Consider the following 20312-nt stretch of genomic DNA (forward strand, 5'->3'; position numbering starts at 1 on the left):
GCTTTTAATTTTTTTTTTTTTTTTTTTTTTTTTTAACTTCGTAGAATATCTGTTGCCAAATAGAGGGTTCTGTATTCATGATTGTTACTTTTAATAAATTGGTTGAGCTTTGGATTTTTGGTTTATCTGGAAAGCTACTCAAGTCTGCATTCTGCACTGCAGTGTGTATCTAGAAAGCTACTTAAGTTTCACAGTCCTGTTGCTATATTGTGAGGCGTCCGTCTTTATCCTTGGGCAAACTGTCATTGGAGAAAATTTCCTTTTTCAATTATATAGATATATATTTGTAAGCAAGAACTGTGATTCACTGTGCTCAGAAAGTTTTGTGCTTGTTTGGAATTAGAGAATGTTGACTTTTCCTGTCATAAAGCTTTTGTAAGCCAGGGGATTCGCACTCTGTTCAGAAAGTATTGTGTGTGTTTCTAACATGTGTGATATATATAAGCAGGGAAATGCACAAAGACCAGAAGTACGGATTGTATCATGGAATAACGATGAACTTTCAACGGATGCCCTACCTGTACATGGCTTTGAGCATTACAAGGCAAAAGACTATTCTCTTGCTCATGCTCCTTTCTCAGGTTAACATGTTTGTCATTTAAGGTTATGGTCTCTGGATTTCCGGTACTTATATATCTTAACAGCTGTAAAGCATTTTCATATGGATCTAGGTAGCAGCTATGCCGGTGGGCAATGGGCTGCAGGCGATGAACCCCTGTATTATATTGTATCCCCAAAGGACGTAGTCATCGCAAAACCTAGGTTAGTTTTTCATTTCTTATTTGTATTGCATTTTGATATAGTGAATGGTGTATGCAATTATTATATCTACAGTTAAATGTCGTGGACTGATGGCCATATTATAAATCTTTTACTCTTGGAATCTTCTGTTTCTAAGTGATTGATGTTCCTAGCCAAAAGGAAGAACTTCTGAAGGATACCAAAATGACTCAAAATCCTATTTTGCTTTTGGCTTAAATTCTTTTGTCATGGATTTCTAGATGTATTCTTTGCCCCCTCAAGCTGAGGAGTGAGTTGGGGAACCAATTGGCCAATCCTATTGGTTAAGTTATTTAAACATTTTCTTAAAGAAAGTAGCATTTGAAGTCTCAATTTTTGTAATTTATCGTGTGTATCAGGTTGTATTATGGTTAGAATTTCAAATCAAGGGCCAAATCAGATATTATCTCTACATGAAAGTTTTATACATACGTACATACATATGCATGCATATACGTAAAATACATAACCAAGGTTCTTGTTAAACAACGAAACTCATATGGGTCTTATATTAACCCTTTTCTAAACTTCTTGTTTTGTTTTGTGCTAAACTTCTTGTATTTCTAATTTGGCAACTATTAATCTATATGTTTATTGTCATTGTTCCATGAAATTCAGGGATGCTGAGGATCATATAGCTTGGTTGCTTGAACATGGATGGCACGAAAAAGCTTTGGCTGCAGTTGAAGCAGGACAGGGTCGCAGTGAACTCCTTGATGAGGTATCTTAAACTCTTGCTTGTTTTATTTTTTATTTTTGGGTAACATTCTAGTTTGGCATCTACATTTTTAAGAATTACATTTCCCCTCTATTTTCTATAATTTGATTGTAAATCAGAGGAATATTAACAGTGTAGTTGGTTCATATCTATCTACTTAGGTTGGATCTAGATACCTTGATCATTTGATTGTGGAAAGAAAATATGCTGAAGCTGCATCTTTGTGCCCTAAATTGTTGCAAGGATCTGCTTCAGCGTGGGAAAGGTACTAAGGGCCATTGTTTATATTTCTTTGTAAATTGTTGTGAGTAATTGGTGTCCAATTTTTTTGATGTCTTAGACTGAGAATGGACCACTTATCGCAGATGGGTTTTCCATTTCGCTCAACTTCGTCAGCTTCCTGTATTGGTTCCATATATACCAACTGAAAACCCCAGACTGCGTGATACTGCTTATGAGGTTTGTTTGGGAAAACAGTGGTTGCTGTCGTCTCTGTATAGTATTTCTCATGTGCCAACCAGAAAATCTCGCTAATTTGCTTTTCATGGAACAGGTTGCTCTTGTAGCCCTGGCTACAAATCCATCTTTCCATAAGGATCTTTTGTCGACTGTTAAATCATGGCCATCTGTGTTATATTCTGCATTGCCCGTTATCTCAGCCATTGAACCTCAGCTAAATACTTCATCAATGACTGATGCTCTCAAAGAGGTTCAAGAATATGCTTCACCATATGATAATTCTAATTGTTTGATAATTATAATGCAATTCACAGTTCTGGTATTCGTTTCAGGCACTAGCTGAGCTGTATGTAATTGATGGGCAATTTGAGAAAGCATTTTCACTATATGCTGATGTATGTCTTTAATTATTACACGTTTGGAACAAAAATTATTGTTGCCTTAGAATCCATGTCGAGTGCACTACTGAAATCTTTTTTGTTTTCATTCCTCCTGCTTGAAATTTGCAGCTTATGAAGCCAGACATATTTGACTTCATTGAGAAGCATAACCTACACGATTCTATAAGGGAAAAGGTAAAGTTATGTTTAGAACAGCGAAAGCATGGACTGTTATTTAGGGTTTCTGCGGTGGTCTTTATAGTTTTATTACTGGGGATTTTTTTAATTATATTTTATTTGCATCTGTTTCTCAGAATATTGCAGACATGATGGTTTTTTACAAAAAAGAAAAGAAAAGAAAAATTTAGGAATTGGCATCATTACGAATGGTGCTTTTGAAATGAATCTATATTTGCAATGCTTATGGACTCAGTTGAGCCTTGAAACAGATGTCAGGGATTTGGAATTCATGCATTTTGCACAATCCTTATTGAAATTTTCCCTCGTAAACTATTATCTCATTTTCTCTCGTGGAGTCATGTACAGCTCATACTTCATTCCGTTACACAGTTTCTTCATTTATTTTTGTGGTACACGACTTTTCAGGTTGTTCAACTAATGATGCTGGACTGCAAGCGTGCTGTTTCTTTGTTACTTCAACATAAGGATTTAATTACTCCATCAGAAGTTGTCGCACAGCTTCTAAATGCAAGAATAAAGTGTGACTTACGATATTTCTTGCATCTATATCTGCATTCATTATTTGAAGTAAATCCTCACGCTGGAAAGGATTATCATGATATGCAGGTATTGGCATTGGATAAAATAGGTTTGGTTGTCCTGTGAAACTTGTTTCTATTCTAACCAAGGGTGCACTTGAAATCTTCTCTAAAGCTATTGCACCCTCCTTATTTAGGATAATCTATCCCCATCCTTTAAAAAGTTCTTATGCAATTGGTTCAGCATTTCCTTTTTTTTTTTTTCTTTTTTTTGACGGTAGTATTTCCTTTTTTGTGCCATGCGCCTCATCTCATTCATATCTTGTCCTTTGTTTTGGTGTGCTAGGTTGAGCTTTATGCAGATTATGATCCAAAGATGATGCTTCCTTTTCTTCGTAGCAGTCAACATTATACACTCGAGAAGGTTTGAACAGTTGGTGAATGATCAATACATATGATTCTCTAACACTATCTGCGAATTAACACTTGAATCTGAATACCAGGCATATGAAATATGCGTCAAAAGAGATCTTTTGAGGGAGCAGGTATTCATTCTTGGGAGGATGGGAAACGCGAAACAAGCTCTTGCTGTAATTATTAATCAATTAGGTGATATTGAAGAGGTAGAGCCTCATCTTCTTATTCTGGAAATGTTTTCCATTGAGGTTGATTTTTATTTTGCTGTTTATTTTGAGGTTTGCTGATAGCTTAGTTCTTGCTATGTTTTGTTTTGATCTTATTTTGGTTTTATTTTTAGCTTGGAGGATAGCTTGTCCTCTTATACTTTTTTTTTTTTTTTTTGAGGTTTTTTGTTGATTGGGTGAGTTTTATAATTGCATACAGGCCGTGGAGTTTGTTACGATGCAGCATGATGATGAGCTTTGGGAAGAATTGATTAAGCAATGTCTTTACAAACCAGAAATGGTATATCCATTCAATACGATTGCACATATGTATAGTTTGTTCTGCGAACATTTTACTAGTTTACTGTTTTACATGTTTTGAGTGTTTCTGCTAATTGGCAGGTCGGCATGTTGTTGGAACACACAGTTGGCAATCTTGACCCTCTCTATATTGTGAACATGGTTCCAAATGGCCTGGAGATACCGAGGTTAGTATGACCAGAGTGATGTATGTTGTTTTCTACAAATTTATCTTGTTCCTTCTACATATGCATACTTGGACATTTCTATCTATATGTACGCGTGTATCAGCATTTTTCTTGAAACCTATATAAAACTTAGATGCTTATTGCAAATTGGCTGCAAAAAATTGAGACTAGTAAGGCATTTTTGGAGCATTTATGCTGATAATCTGATTCTTTCTTTCAGGCTTAGGGATCGGCTAGTCAAAATCATCACTGATTATAGGACAGAAACATCTCTTAGACATGGGTGTAATGCTATCCTCAAAGTAATCATGTGCTTCCCATTATATTGTTTCCTTTCATTTTGATAGAGAACCATGAGATAAATCCTGACATTTTTCGTGAAATGAGAAACAGGCGGATTGTGTCAACCTCCTGGTTAAATACTACAATGAGGCAAAACATGGAATTTACTTAAGCAATGAAGAAAACGAAGCACGAGGGATAAGGAACGACAGCAGAGCTCCTCAAGCAATTGAGAAATCTTTGAGTATTAGAAACATGAGTGTCAAGTCAAAAACTAGGGGAGGGGGAAGGTGTTGCATGTGTTTCGATCCTTTCTCCATTCGAGGTGTCTCGGTCATTGTATTTTTCTGTTGTCATGCCTATCATACGACTTGTCTTATGGACTCCACCTATACGAGTGCCAATAAAGCGAGTGGGACTACTCGGGACCAAGTGTCAGAATATGAGTACGATAATGGTTATGATGATAATGACGATGATGATGCCGAATCGGGTACCCCTCGTATGCGTTGCATCCTATGCACTACTGCTGCTAGTTGAGTTACGCGATACGAGCATGTGTGTGTGTGCGCTTCTAGTGTAACCGTATATTTCTACTGTGAATAGGGCGTTTTTTATGTGGGGCTTTAACGGCCTGCATCATGATATTTATTATTTTGTCTCATGTTTTTTGTTGAGATATCGATTTGTGTATTATATGACCACAGTGAGCGGCTTTTTTCTTTTCGCTTCTCTGTTTGCTGAGCATTCTTGTATCGATTCGCCCTACCTTTTGTTTTCAGTTTCTGGTTTTCCTAGCTTTCGGGTACGCTAGTTGCTAAATTGTGGGAGTGGAAATGTACCATATTTGTTGTAATAGTAAAAATTTGATTCATGCTAGAGAAATTGGTACTGTGTTATCATAATTTCTCTGTTTTTATTCTATTTTATGAATATCTTAAAAGAATGTAATCATCAATTTCTTTTAGACTCTTGAATTGAAACCATACTCTCCCTTCGTCCTTTTATTATCACTTCTGTTTTATTGATGACACTTATTGTAAATACTAAATCAAGACCACTCGAACCTTGAAATTGGATGTGACAAACAATATGATGATGGAACTTGGAGAACTGGTATCATTAGCTTATTATTATTTGGAAGGCTGCATCGTTAACAAGTAGAACAAGCTTGTTTCCAAAATCAATCCAAAATCAACTTTGTAACTGTCGTAAGCAAAACAAGAATCCGTTTACTTGAACTGTAGGGATACCCCAGTTCACCATTTCATCCTGCAGAATTGAAGGAAACTAAAATCTCCATGGACATGATCCAACGAAAGATGCAGGAATTATCATTTAACATGATAATGCTAGTGCAGCTTTTCTTCGTTATGACGATGACTTCGGTATCCCTATCCTCAACTAATCTCAGGACAGAAGGATTTGGAATGGTTAATATTAGAGAGAAAGTGATGAACAAGAACCATGCGACACTGCCATCAGACTCGCAGTGACCATTTTAATTACAAGCCAGAGAGTGATACCACCTCCCAACACAAATATATTGTGAATTTCAAGCACTGGGGTGGTGCCAATACTTGTTCTCCAATCTTCGTCTACACCAGACACGAAGCACCAATCGACGCTGCAGTGTCTGGTGCTGGATTTATGGTTGATCTCGCTTCTCGTTTCAATGGTCTATTGCTTTACATAGAGGTCAGTCAGTGGCTTGTGTTCCAATAACAGTCTTTGATTTCAAAAGCATCTAAAGCCTATTTCTTAGTAACTTTGAGATTTGATGAAAATGACTGTTTCGGGATTGAATTCTTAAACTTTTCATCTTGTGGAGTTAAATTTATGCATTTCATGATGTTCTATTAAGAGCAAGTGTTTCTACTCTTTGAGATCGCCCAAGTATGCCCAATACTTTGAATGGGAAAAGAAAAAAGGATTTGCCAAAGTAGTGAAAAGCACCTGCAAGTTACAATGGAGAAGGAATATTCTCACTTCTTTGTCATTACAGCATCGATACTAGGGAGATTCAACGCCATTTGGATCCGCCGAGGAAGCTTTCCAAAACGCCAGCACACTCGGATTCTTCAGCTCCACACAAACTTTGGCAGATTATGCGCAGCTTATAACAGATCTAAAGAAGAATCTCTCTGCTGAAAGTTATTGCAGTTGGCGGATCCTACGGTGGAAGTATGTTCACAATCACACACTACTAGCTCTCAACTGACTGTTTTTCACGGATGTTCAACTCATGACTTTTCTTGTTACTTGTTTGTTATTTTTAGTGCTTGCATCATGGTTTCGCCTAAAATATCCACATGTTATCGCCGGCGATTCGGCGTCATCCGCTCCGATTCTCTACTTCGACGACATTACTCCACAAAATGCATACCATGTCATTGTCACAAAGGATTTTAGAGTAAGAAGGGAAAAGATCATAGGCCCTTGATGTCTTAAATCTATTTTCCGTATTGTCTTCAAGAATTCTTTTTCCTTTGTTTTTTTTGGCTTCTGGTGCAGGAAACTAGTGAGAGTTGTTATAATACAATAAGACAATCTTGGTCTGAAATTGATAGAGTTGCAGCAGAAAAAGGAGGACTTGAGAAGCTTAACACACTCTTCAGTAGTTGCACGTTATAACATTTTCCCAAGTATAAGTGGGATAGAAATTGCCGGGAGCTGAAAAAAAAAAAAAAAAAGAAGCAAATAATATGGAAAAAATATATATAAAAAAGATTATTAGACTTTTGTTAACGTAACATGATATTAAATAAACATAACATTTGTGTTAAAAAGGAATAACAAAAGTCTAGAATAATTAAATTTTCTAGTTTTACGTATTTCAGTGTTATATTAAATATCATGTTATGTTTCTCACTTTTATGTGTTACGGTGAAAGTACGGTCTTTCTAAGAGGCTCGTTAAAAATTATTAAATTATGAGAATATAGTTATTAGTTTCATTATTAAATGGGTGGGAGCAATTATTAAATAGGCGGTAATTGAAATTTTAGCAAAATTTTATATATGAAAAATGAAATTGAGAAATATCAGTGGGCTATGTACAGCTTTGCCAATGAGAAGCCAATGAGAAGAAGGTAGGTTCTCATTTCCTCCCGTAATGTGTTTTATTACCAACAAATTTAGGAGTTTAGTTTTATGGACACAAGTCTTTTTTTTTTTTTTTTTCCCGATTATTGCCTTAGTTATATGCTTGGTTTGGAAACTGATGATGTCTTTTATTTCCTCTTCGAGTTAAGGCCTTTTAATTCATCAAATCAGCCGAATGACTACTTAGGATTCTTATATGAATATTCAGCTCAATACGACAATCCTCCGAGTAATTTAGTGAGCTCTCTATGCGACACCATTGATGGAGCACCAAAGGGAAGTGATGTTCTTGACAGAATTGCAGCAGCAGCAAATGATAATCTTGTGCTGCCATGCCATATTGCATTTGATTATTTACACAACCAACGATACGATGGGTGGATATGGCTGGTATTTGGTATTTGCTATTGCATTTGATTATTGGATAGTTGTTTTTTATAGAAAGTGGTCGTTCCAGATTGTCTTGTAGTCATTTTGTAAATAAAATTTTTAGAAAAGTTATTAGAGAGTTTTTCTGACATGCCAACATACTGATAGAGTCAATTTTCTTATCATTGGATTTAGTTAAAATCACATAAAATAAAAAAAAAATATATAGAATAGATAGTTTCTATAAAATTTGACTACTAAAAACGGTGAATTACTGATAATTTATTTTTTCTAATCCTACCAGAAAATTATTATACCAATAAAACTTTGAAGTTTCTATAAAATCTGACTACTAAAACTTTGATCTCCCAACGAGACAAAGAGATCAAAATAATTGAATTCTGGATTGCAGAGCCCAAGACCAAGAAAAATGGTAATTATCACGAGTGATCATGACCATCACTACTGGCTTTTAATCAGTTAACGGTCGATCGACATTAATATATTATGTGGGATCTCTATTCATAATTTGTACGTTACATAATTAACATGTGAAATTGTGATTGGTTGAATAAAACATATTCTGATGATCATCAATGAAGATTTATAGTATTGTTCTAAGATCAGCGCCGTAAAAAATAAAAAAAATGTATAGGTTGTTGATTATCTTTTATTTTATTTTATTTTATTTTCCTTTTTTGATTGACTCTAGCATTGTCGTAAAAAAAAAAAAAAAAGAGTCAAGCATTAGTGATATTTTAGAATTTTAATGAAATATAATGAAATAAAATAAACAAATAAGGTTAATGTGTGAGGTGTGAGAGAATTCGTTATAATCATGTAAATAAATCTTAACTATTGGTGAAATGGACCATTAGATTACTTGATTGAAGTAAAAAAAGAAAAAAAAAACATATTAAACACGTAAAAATATCCAATTAATAAAATGACGAAGCACCAAAATAGGACGGCAAGCAACTATATATAAATATACGATATACGTTTTTTTTTAATTAATTATATGTTATGCGTTACAAATTATAATAGTCACGATTCTTTCCAGCAATATTTGAATAAAGAAATTGAAATGCCAAAACGAGTCAATAATGATTCCAATTAAATATTTACAAGGTTTTGTTTCTCCCTCAAGCGTCTATGTCTAAAACCAATATAGTTAAAACGTCTTTGAGGGGAATAAAAAAGGTCAATGGTCAACTTGTGTGTTACAAATTTACAACCAAGTTCTGTCGGAAAATTTCGTTTTTAAAACAAAATTTAAAAATCAATCATATACGTGATTGTAAATTGATATATTAATCCGCTGATAATCTAATTATTAAATAACAATTTATCAAGATCAATCATTAATTTACCGAAAATCAATCAAGAATTTACGATTGTCAATTTTTTTTTTATAATAAAAGAACATTGTTTAAATTTAACACAGCTAAATACATCTATAAAGGCGTTAATTTTCAAATATCTGTCCCTTTCCATTTATGATCTATACCAGCCTGGATTAATATGCCGGCCGACAGACGACAGTGATATATTGAGGTTTACGAAGTTGATCATTTAACTAAAATTCATCAATATGCGCATCTATCATTAATTAATAATGAAAAACGCGTGCGTTTAGAAAGGAGATTCATGTCATGGTTCGAATTATAATTCGTTGTTCGCTACAGTATTTTCTTTCATAAAAAATACATGTAAAACGAAAATGATTTTAAATCATGGTTCTAAATCCATAAACTAAACGTCTAATAAATTACTTTCATATGGAAAATCATTCTTGATAAAGTACATGGGAAAGGACTGGTTTTCATAGTGCAATATGTCATTACTTCTTGGATTTTTTACTTGCGGAACTTTAGACCTTACAGGCTTAATATATACTCTCACTAGTGCGGATTCAATTTTAGGGTTATTTTCATTTAGTTTTATAAAATTTAAGAATTTCCTTTTTTTTTTGCCTCACAGTCAAAGAAAGGGTAAGTTAAGTGTGGTAATGTATCTATTTTTATTTATTTTAATTTTAATGAAAATTTAAACAGAAAAGATTAAGTGAGATTAATTTAAAATTAAGATAGTAAAATCTTAAAATGCGAATGGGAACACTAAGGAGAATACCTTTTATATATGCAGCCAAAAGACCCAAACCCTTCAACCCTTTTGCCATGAAGAACTTCAACGTTGAATAAAATTCCAAGACTAAGTCTAACTGGTCATCACGAAACGTTCCTTCCCGACACCGAATCTCCGTCGGCAGATTCTCGTTCGGAAGATTATGAAACGTTTTTCTACAACCAAACACTGGATCACTTCAACTACAGGCCCGAGAGTTACTCAACTTTTCAGCAACGATATGTTGTGAACTCCAAGTATTGGGGAGGTTCTAACGCACCAATATTTGCTCACTTGGGAGCAGAAGCTCCTTTGGACGCCGGTGCTCTCTCCGCGATTGGATTCCTCACTGATAACGCCCCTGAGTTTAAAGCTCTCCTAATCTACATAGAGGTATATACTTATCATATCAACTACACAAATACATATGATCATGGCATCATATCATAATTAAACAATAACAAATCTAAATTATAGAATTCTATCACTCCTATTGTTAGTTCAAATTTTCATAATAATCTTAATCAAAATGTCAAGGGACACCCCAGTGCTTATAGGCACTACCTAGAAATAATAGACCCCTATATATTATCTGATATTGCTGGTGTCTTATAGTATTATCTGATATTGTTCAAAGTGAGACTTTAATATTATGTGTATGTACGTATATACGTGTGCGTATGCTTTTTATGTACATAAAATTTAATTAGACGAACGTAGTTTGTTTGTGTGTACTTGTTGCTCTCATTTGTTTATGTGTACATATATATATATATATATATATATGTTTTTTTTTGTTTTGTTTTTTTTGTTTTTTTTTTTTTTTTTGTGATTGATCAGCATAGATATTATGGGAAGTCAATTCCATTTGGGTCAAGGGAAGAGGCTTTGAAAAATGCAAGCACTTTGGGGTATTTCAACTCGGCTCAAGCTATAGCAGATTATGCAGAAATTCTGCTACATGTAAAGCGGAAATTTCATGCAGAAAAATCACCAGTCATTGTTATAGGCGGATCCTATGGAGGAAGTTAGTACTAAAATTCAAATCCTAAATCTTCATATATTTACTATCTGACAACTTACCGGTTATAAAAAATTTTCGTTGATTAATGAATTGGATAGTTAATATAAAAATTTATGACGAGATTCATCAAATTTTTATATTTGATATATAATTATTGAACACTCATATATATATATATATATATATATGCGATTTTCTTTGGCGTTTCATCTTTTTTGAGAACACTGGTGTTTCCTGTCAATCAGCCGTCCGATCTGTATTACTTTTCAATCTGATTTGATTTTTGACCAGATTTAATACATATCTAATAAGTAGGAAATAACGGTGTTCTAAAAAAAAAAAAGATCATCAGAGAAATTCCCTATGTATATATACACACAGTTTTCAAAGGATCGTTCAAATATTTTTGGATACACAACTATTTAATTTGGCGTTTAGAAATTTTTTAGTAGCAAGTGTTCCATACCACATAAGTTGTTTATTATGTATACTATTTAACATTAGTTAATAAAAAAATTATTTGGCAGGATGAGAAAAAAATACTTTACTGTGAATTAATCCTACATTTTTCTACCACCAAAGCTGAAAATTTTCATTTTCTTTTTTATTTAGATAGATATGATTTTGATGTGATCATATAAAGATTGAGAACTACATCGTAATGACTAGTTAATATTTCAATTTTATATGCAGTGTTAGCATCTTGGTTTAGGCTGAAATATCCCCACATAGCACTTGGAGCTCTTGCGTCATCGGCTCCAATTCTCTACTTCGACAACATCACACCACAAGATGGATACTACTCCATCGTCACCAAGGATTTTATAGTAATAACAATTTTATATTCTTGATCTTTCACTTTTTTTTTTTTTTTTTTTTTTTTTTTTTTTTAAAAATAATTTTTTTTTTTATTTCATATGTATATATTATCATTTATGTTTCCATATTAATTGTGCAGGAAGCTAGCGAGAGTTGCTATAAAACCATACAAAAATCATGGTCTGAAATTGATAGAGTTGCTGCTTTGCCGAACGGCCTTTCAATACTGAGTGAAAAATTCCATACGTGCCGGTAATTGGAATTAAACGAATTCTTTTCAATAGAGTATTATTAAAAAAAAAAAAATACCCTACCGGTAAAATATAGTTTCAATTCGATGTGTTTCTAATTTGATCGTGTAGTTAAAAAATATATATATATACCTGAATTTAATCTTAGTATTAGAATTTATGTCCTATACCACTTAGATATTTTTTTTTTCATATCCTACCACAAAACTTTGCATTAATATAAGAATTTCGTTTAGCACATCATGATAGTATGATCATCTTTAAAAAAAAAAAAAAAAAAATTATGATCTAAAGATAGAAATTTTTCTGAGTTTCTAAATTTTTATATACAAATTGTATTTAGTCCTTTGGAGAAATCTTCAGAGCTGAAGCGTTACCTGAGGATAATGTATGCTACTGCTGCACAATACAATCATCCACCAAGATATCCAGTTAGTGTGATATGTGGAGGAATTGATGGAGCTAATGATATTGATGATCATGATATTCTTGGCAAAATATTCTTAGGCCTTTCTTCTTATATAACTAATAGTACATGTTATGTCAATCAACCTCGAAATCTTTCTGAAACTGACGTCGGCTGGAATTGGCAGGTACCACACACACACACATTATATATATATATATATATATATATATATAATATATATATATATATATATATAATCCTCCTTTCTTTGTTTTAACTGTTTCATTAAGTTTTAAGTCCGGTGATATTGTACAATCTGGAAAATATAACTTTTCTCGTATGTTGTGTAACATTTATTTATACATGCATGTAACACTCATTTAGTTTATTAAGTGTAAAACACACTATAGATTAATATATATATGTATGTACATAATCCTTCTTTCTTTGTTTTAACTGTTTCATTACAATTATAAGCAGATTTTTAAGTTCAGTAGTTGTACAGTTTAGAAAATATAACTTTTCTCATATGCTCGTGTAAAACGTGTGTGTAACACTCATTTAGCTAATTAAGTGTAACATATATAGGTGTTTTTGTAATCCATCCGGATAGACGGTACATCCAACATAGCATATATTAAGTAAAAAATGGAACATGACCGTTATTAAATATATTATTGACGTTCGACGTAATATGATGTTGAACGTAAAATTGATTATGCTACGTCTTTGTGACATTAATATTACGTTTAATGAATGTCATGTTATGTTTTTCACTTCTACATGTTAAGTTAGATGAACCGTCCATCTGGATAGATCATAAAAAGAATTTACATATATGTATATATACGCATGAGATTGGTCTGTGACAAGTTTTAATTTGTGTGTGTGTATATATATATATATATATATGTATATCTGTGTGTGTATAGACATGCAGTGAGATGGTGATCCCCATAGGCATCAGCAACAATACCATGTTTTCCGCTTCTCCTTTTGAGCTACAGGACTTCATTAATGAATGCAAGGCCGCTTATGACGTTCCTCCACGCCCTCATTGGGTCACTACTTACTATGGAGGCAAAGTATGTACTACATTATTATTACGACTGTTTTCTCCTCTTCAAATCATGCCTCTTAAGAAAAATGATATATTTATGCAAACACAGCTTTATGACATGTCATAAACATGAAATGTGACTTGTGACTTGTTGGGGATGTAAAGTTAGGACAAAACAATTATTTTAATATTATAGAACCTGTAAGATTTCGACACATATAGGTTCACGATATTTATAATCAAACAATTCATGATGAAACTTTCTAAATGGTTCATGAATTCAATAATACAAAATGAAACTTTACTAAATGGTATTAGACTACTAGTTGTCAAAAGTGGATTTTACCATTTGCAACGTGGATGGATTTGTTTATGCTTTTGCTAAATTTAGCTGAAATTTTAATGTTTCTGAATCACTTTTGTTGGTTTTACAATTCCAAATATGCATTAGCTAGCGATTGACACTATTACTAATATTTCTTCTTGCACCAAAATTGACACTTCAAATTTTGTAGGATATAAAGCTGATACTCCGCAGGTTTGCTAGCAACATCATTTTCTCCAACGGCCTGCGAGACCCTTATAGCAGCGGAGGGTAATTATTAACTAATTATCTAACAAGATAAAATTACTAGTAAGAAAAACTAATCCTCAATTCATTGACTTAATTAATGCTTTCCTTTACTTTTTTTTTTTTTTTTTTTTTTTTTTTTTTTTTTTTTTTTTGTCTATCATTCTATTAGGGTCCTGGAGAACATATCAAAGAGTGTTGTTGCCGTGACCACAACCAAAGGTGCGTATCACATGTTAATTCAGATTCTCGTCAGAGAATTTTATATGGGACATTTTTTGAGAGGCCAACATACCGATAAATCGGGTTTTTTAACCGTTAGATTTGTATAAAATCACATAAAAATTAAAAAATACGCATATTTAACGGTTAGAAAAGCCTGACCTACAATACACCATTTGTATCAGAGAATCTTCCATTTTATATAGCAAATTAACTTAGAATTAGAACAAAATTAGAACTAAAACAAAATTATGAATTTGCAGGGTCTCATTGCTTAGATATTCATCGAGCAAAGGAAACTGATCCAGATTGGTTAGTCAAGCAGCGGAAGATTGAGGTCAATATCATTAAAAGATGGATTGCTCAGTACTATTTTGATCTCGAAGCGTTCAACAAGTGAAACTTACCTTTATAGTTAGAGACTCAAGGCGATTCTTCTTAAACCAACACAGTTAGATAATCAAATATATGCAAAATAAGGTCTTCAGAGCGGTAAACATCTATGTCACTAGAAATTTAGTCTTGGAAACTGCGAATGTTGGACTTCATCGTTTCAATCATGAAGAGCATTTAACATTTTCGTGAATAATTTAAAAATGAACCTTAAGGTTAACCTAAAGATTAACATATCTCATAATCCCTTATTTACAGTCTAGTTATTCACCTGCATTATTTTTATTTCTAATTAAATTAAGCTTAAATTATTTATAAAAATGATATATTCGAATGACATCTCTCTAGAAGTACGGGTATTGATCTAATTCACCTGTATTTGGGTGAATATGGATTACGGATTCGGTAATATTGATAAATACCTCATGAAAGTGTATGAGTTAAAATTTTCACTTTTTATTCTTTATTAATAACTTTTTTAGTCAAATAATTACATTAATAAAAATGTATTTATTAAGAGTAAGAAGTAAAACTCTAGACTCATGCATTTTTAAAGAAAAACTCTTCATTTTTTCTTAAGAAAGTGAAATTTGAACACGTAAAATACTGAGATTATAAGCCCATAAGAATATTGGATCCCTTGTGGCTTTTGCTTTAAGAGCGTATAGTGTTCCCATAAAAAAAGAAAAAAGAACGTACAGTGTTTCAGTGAAAGTGAACAAGTACTTCTAACATCATTCTATTCTTATACTTTTTTTTTTTTTTTTACTTAAATTATCATACTGAAACAACTAAAATATTATAATGTTAAAGACAGATCTTAATCTTAACGTATATAAATTAAAAAAGTTAAAACTCTGACTTTGTGATAATTTGTAAAAGACATATGCTTGTGATAAATAAGATAAATTACAAAAACTTTCCAAGTTCTTATTATTAATATTAGAAATTGACTCATTGATAGTTGAAATAAACTGGGTTATCTTTTGATTTGTTCAAATTTGTCTTGATTTCTTTCATTATTGTAAATATAGTTATTATAGGAACTGGTTTTATTAACAATTTTTTTAATGATTCAAAAAAATAAATAAATAAGTTGTGCATTTATTTTTGGAATATTATTGATAAATAAAAAGATATTTCTATATATTCGTTGAAATATTTTAATTGACCTGCCATGATATTATTAAAAAAAAATTTTAAAAGACAGAGAAAAAGTATTATGAAGAATGAGCATGGCTCAGTGTCTCTCAGTGCAAAGACCATGTACCACCACTATCTTTATGGAGTTTTACTACGTGTTATGTTCTCTTGATAGTAATCACTTTCCAATAGCCACTTCTATTGCCAACCTTTTTCTGTTCCCCTTATCTAGATGTATCTACCACAAATATTCCTCAGAAAATAAAAGAGAGGCCAGTTGGATCAAGTCAAAATCATATCAGATTAAAAAAATAAACAGAATAGATAATTTTTTATACAAATTTAACGTCTGTGTTAGTGCATTTTTTGTGTTGGCTTATTTTTGGCAAATTGGTTGTAAGATTGGTTGGCATTGTAAACTGGTAGTCCTCTTAAAGAAAGTTTAGTTGTCATGTTTATTGGCTGAAAATTAAGAGTGGACTTTTTAGAGCATTATGGCTGGATCTTCTAAGGAAAGAATTGTGAGAAATATTGAGAATGATTGTCTTCTTACTGTCATTGGGGCAAATGACCTGATTTGTGGTGTGAATGGAGGAGATATTACCATGATTGGATGTGCTTATCATGGATGATTGAGGGGTGTGATTATGTGATGGTATATAAAGTGGTATGAGGGTTTATGATGATGTGGGCAGAACGTGTAATGAACACACAGGGCTGAAAACAAAAAAGTTGCATTTGTCCATGTCATATTGAGATTGTAATGTTAAGTGTCGCTTAATGTGTTGCGACAAATTGTTAGAACACTTTCGAGTTGGTTCTTCGGGAGAAGATTTCTTTAGTTTTGGGAGGAAACCGTCAAGTCGAGTGGTGCTCGCTGATCAAGCTTTCTAAGGAGATTCTAGGCAACGGCGACATCGTCAAGGAGGGAGTCGTTGAGTGTGTAAGACCGTTCGGTCCTTTGTAATCTTTTGAACTTAGTGGATTGATCATTGTCTGGGCGTGGCCCCGCAGGGCAGGTGGGGGCACCGAACTGCGATATCATTTTTCTGGTGTTCTTTACATTCCTGCATTATTTTCCTGCATTTTGCCTTGCTGGTTTAATTTCAGATTTACTGTTAAAAACAGTGTCACAGTAAAGTGTTACAATACCACTTGTGACACCAGGATAAAAACAGACCTAACAGTCTGAAAATAGAGAACTACATATAGTTTGTTTTTTTAATCGTACCAAAGAAGCTCCCAAATAAAAATCACATCTTGTAGTACATGAAGAAAGAGACCTTTCCCGTTAGAAATGATTGTGGGCGTTTCTAAATTTATTTCCTTAATTAAATGGTCTTTTAATGTGTATCATAATTTTTTTTGTTGTTCTAATTTATCCTTATTACATATTCTTTTAACACGAAAAACAAAAGAACAAAGGGAATTATTCTGTTCAATCAGAATATAAAGTGGAGATAGAATGTTGGGATGTTTCCGGTAGCTCAGAGCGGGGTGTAGATCATAAATGGTGGTCTCGTTTATGGAAGCTTCGGCCTTTGGCGAGCTTTTCATGAAATTCTTCCAGTCAGGGCTCATTTAGTGAAGTGTGGAGTGAAGTGCTCAAGTAGCTGCCTGAGATGTGGAGAAGAGATGGAAACCACAAGTCATGCTCTTTGGTATTGTCCTGCTGCATTGGAAGTGTGGATGAAGTCACCTATTTAGACTCTAGTAAGTTCTTTTTCTTCCTGGCCGTTTGCTGCTTTATGTTTACATGTAGCTAGTTAGGCTAAGGAAGAGAAATTGGATATCTTATGTATGATTACTTGGAGTTTATGGCTTTAATCGAAGTGTGAGGGTGTTTTCTAATAAGGTTATGGCTCCAGTAGATGTGGTTAATCGGGCAGGACAGGTGCTTAGTGATTATCTGAGTATTTTTTTTTTTGGGTAGATTCTCAGGCTGCAAATGGGCTGGCTTCAGCAGCTCGTAATTGGCGTCCTTCTTCGGCTGATGTGGTCAAGATAAACGTTGACGCAAGTATGCAACGATCGTGGAATGCAATAGGCATTGGAATGGTGATTAGAGACGAGGAAGGAATTGTTTTAGCAGCCATATCAAAGAGGACGGATGGACGTTTTTCCTTGCATATAGCAGAATGTTTTGCAACAAGAGAGGGTGTGGTGCTGGCTGAACGGCTTGGTTTTAACAAGTGGATCCTTGAATCGGATGCTATCAATATGATTCGCGCCATTCAGGGCCCTCCAGATCATGGTCTTGAATCAAATATCATCGCAGATATTCAAGATTGTGTTTCTAGAGCGCAAAGTGATACTGTTTGTTACATTGCCCGTAATGGGAATAGAGTGGCCCATTTTTAGCTAATTATGTTTTTCGGTTGTCTACAAAGCTCTTTTCTATTAGACCATGTTTACTTATTCGTAATCAGAGTGGACATCAATCGGAGTGGACAGAATTCGGAATGGGCAGGAATCAGAGTCAGAAATCGGAGTCAAAATAAGCTGTTTACTTAGGTTCTAGGAATTAGAATCGGAATCAATCACAATCCTATTCATGCGTTTACTTACACTCAGAATCAGAATAAACTGTTATAAATTTACTTACCTACCCTTTTAGTAGATTTTTGTGTGTTCAACTTTAAAAAAAAAAATTTGTATATTATGCTAACTATATATTAAAATAACTAACTAGTAATTAGATTTTTTTAATCACACCTAATTATTCATCTAAGTTATTTTTCTCAATAAATTTTAATTCAATTTCAAGAAAAGAATATGATGATGAAATAAAATAAGAACAAAATAGCTAAGTTTTAAGTCATAAACTTTCAAACATAAGTTCCAAGTCATAAATCGAAAAATATATCCGGAATAATCTAAGTAAACTAATAATTGGTTAATCTAATACTTAAACCCCACGACTAAGAATTTTGAGGATGTATCCCTTCTTGAGTTGATCCGGAATGTTGTAGAATACACGTAGCAAATCATGCTTTGTTGCTAAAATATTGGTGGCATCATATACATGATCATCATCTAAGCCATCAATTTTCAACATTTCTTGATACAAGTTGGCTTGTAATCCAGCTAAATCCTTGTCAGCAGTGGAAAGCACATCAATGAGACCATCTAATTTGGGTACCATTGCTGCCACAGATTTGGCCATCGACCCAATGTTGGAGCACATGTTCTCAAATATCTTGTCTTTATTTTTACCTTTGGTCTTTGTTTTGTGAGTGGAAACGCTTGGAGAGCTTTCAGATGGTTGGCCCTGTTGAACACTTGGTTGCTGATTGTAGTACATATCATTTTCCATGAAATTCTCTTCAAATGCATTCATATTTGAGTCAACACCTAAATTTACATTCATGGTATCTTGTTGGCGGACCTCTTCCTCATCATCATCTGCATTTCCAGCACCAATGCCTGTAGCTCGATCACGTCCATAAATTTCACCCAAAGTGTAATAATGAGGAAAAGGTTTTCCATATAAACCAGCAGCATCTTTTCGTTTTGTTAAACAAGTTAACTAACATTTGTTAATTCACTAAATAACAACCAAGTAACAACCATTGTGAAAAAAGTTTATTACACGTACCTTAACATACTCATCATACACATTTTTTTCACATTGTAATATTATCTTATCATTGTCCAATCCAAACCCACTAAGAGACAACATATCTGTCATTGCACAATATTTTTGCTTAAACCATTTCACACGAGATTCAATATGAGGAGATGCTTTGATGGCACAACTTGGTAATTTGGCCTCCATCATTGTCTCCAATTGAAGCAAATACCCATTTTTAAAACCACAATCAGCCCGCCACATCGCGTTTTGACTCAATTCAGACAATGTCTTTATCAGTGCGTCATCCTGTTGTGTTGTCCAATAATGCTTATTTTGACCTCGTCCTCTTTGAGTTGAAGAAGCTAGAATGGAACTCATTCTAAACAAAAAATGAACAAGTAATGTATAAAATATAAGTAAACCATATAACAAAGTTGCATAAATCTTGAAATTGAAGAATTCCATAACAATATATAAATTGCATGTCTTGTGAACAAACTCCTAAGACATTAGTAGCAATCTCATTTTTCCTTGTTCTATATCTTGATTTGTCTGCCTCTGGCACACGAACTCTTACATACGTTCCATCCAATGCTCCCAAACAATTCTATATTATTATGAAAAAGAAGCATAAAATTTTAAGAACACAAATATAATTTAAAACAAATTTTTTCAAAATAATAAAAAAAGAGAACACATACCTTAAACCACTTCCATTTAAGGTCAGTTGAGTTCTCCAAAACTGGTTCTGGGTTTTTCTAAAATTCTTTTTGACACCGAATAATTACTTTTAAACA

At 33.2% G+C, this 20312-nt stretch overlaps 2 protein-coding genes and 1 pseudogene across 2 annotated transcripts in view; all 3 read left to right on the forward strand.

Moving 5' to 3' along the window:
- The window catches only part of LOC21397223 (vacuolar protein sorting-associated protein 41 homolog), an 8744-nt gene extending 3410 nt beyond the window's left edge, over nucleotides 1-5334 (forward strand). Inside the window, exons 5-19 of the mRNA XM_024168015.1 lie at nucleotides 449-581; nucleotides 672-762; nucleotides 1399-1501; nucleotides 1660-1763; nucleotides 1864-1957; nucleotides 2052-2207; nucleotides 2290-2352; nucleotides 2467-2532; nucleotides 2944-3144; nucleotides 3403-3480; nucleotides 3560-3679; nucleotides 3900-3980; nucleotides 4082-4167; nucleotides 4388-4469; nucleotides 4561-5334. Coding sequence (XP_024023783.1) covers nucleotides 449-581; nucleotides 672-762; nucleotides 1399-1501; nucleotides 1660-1763; nucleotides 1864-1957; nucleotides 2052-2207; nucleotides 2290-2352; nucleotides 2467-2532; nucleotides 2944-3144; nucleotides 3403-3480; nucleotides 3560-3679; nucleotides 3900-3980; nucleotides 4082-4167; nucleotides 4388-4469; nucleotides 4561-4989 — 1887 coding nt within the window. The 3' untranslated portion in view covers nucleotides 4990-5334. The remainder of the gene's footprint in view (nucleotides 1-448; nucleotides 582-671; nucleotides 763-1398; nucleotides 1502-1659; nucleotides 1764-1863; nucleotides 1958-2051; nucleotides 2208-2289; nucleotides 2353-2466; nucleotides 2533-2943; nucleotides 3145-3402; nucleotides 3481-3559; nucleotides 3680-3899; nucleotides 3981-4081; nucleotides 4168-4387; nucleotides 4470-4560) is intronic.
- Nucleotides 5335-5916: 582 nt separating this feature from the next.
- On the forward strand, nucleotides 5917-7970 carry LOC112092273 (annotated as a pseudogene).
- A 1159-nt stretch (nucleotides 7971-9129) lies between these two features.
- Nucleotides 9130-14805, forward strand: LOC21397224 (lysosomal Pro-X carboxypeptidase). Its single transcript, XM_024168029.1, has 10 exons — nucleotides 9130-9140; nucleotides 10136-10442; nucleotides 10890-11076; nucleotides 11767-11900; nucleotides 12032-12144; nucleotides 12487-12736; nucleotides 13485-13637; nucleotides 14128-14207; nucleotides 14356-14405; nucleotides 14669-14805. Exons 1-10 carry the CDS (start codon nucleotides 9130-9132, stop codon nucleotides 14803-14805), a joined length of 1422 nt encoding a protein of 473 aa, XP_024023797.1.
- Nucleotides 14806-20312: the final 5507 nt, after the last annotated feature.

This window comes from Morus notabilis, unplaced genomic scaffold, assembly GCF_000414095.1.
Source record: "Morus notabilis unplaced genomic scaffold, ASM41409v2 Scaffold1460, whole genome shotgun sequence".
Lineage (NCBI taxonomy): Eukaryota > Viridiplantae > Streptophyta > Magnoliopsida > Rosales > Moraceae > Morus > Morus notabilis.

What these genes read in the sequence shown, in the direction of transcription:
- LOC21397224 (XM_024168029.1), top strand. An exon ending in GACCCTTATAGCAGCGGAGG is followed by an intron (nt 14,208 to 14,355) that starts GTAATTATTAAC and finishes TCATTCTATTAG; the next exon opens with GGTCCTGGAGAACATATCAA. An exon ending in TGCCGTGACCACAACCAAAG is followed by an intron (nt 14,406 to 14,668) that starts GTGCGTATCACA and finishes ATGAATTTGCAG; the next exon opens with GGTCTCATTGCTTAGATATT.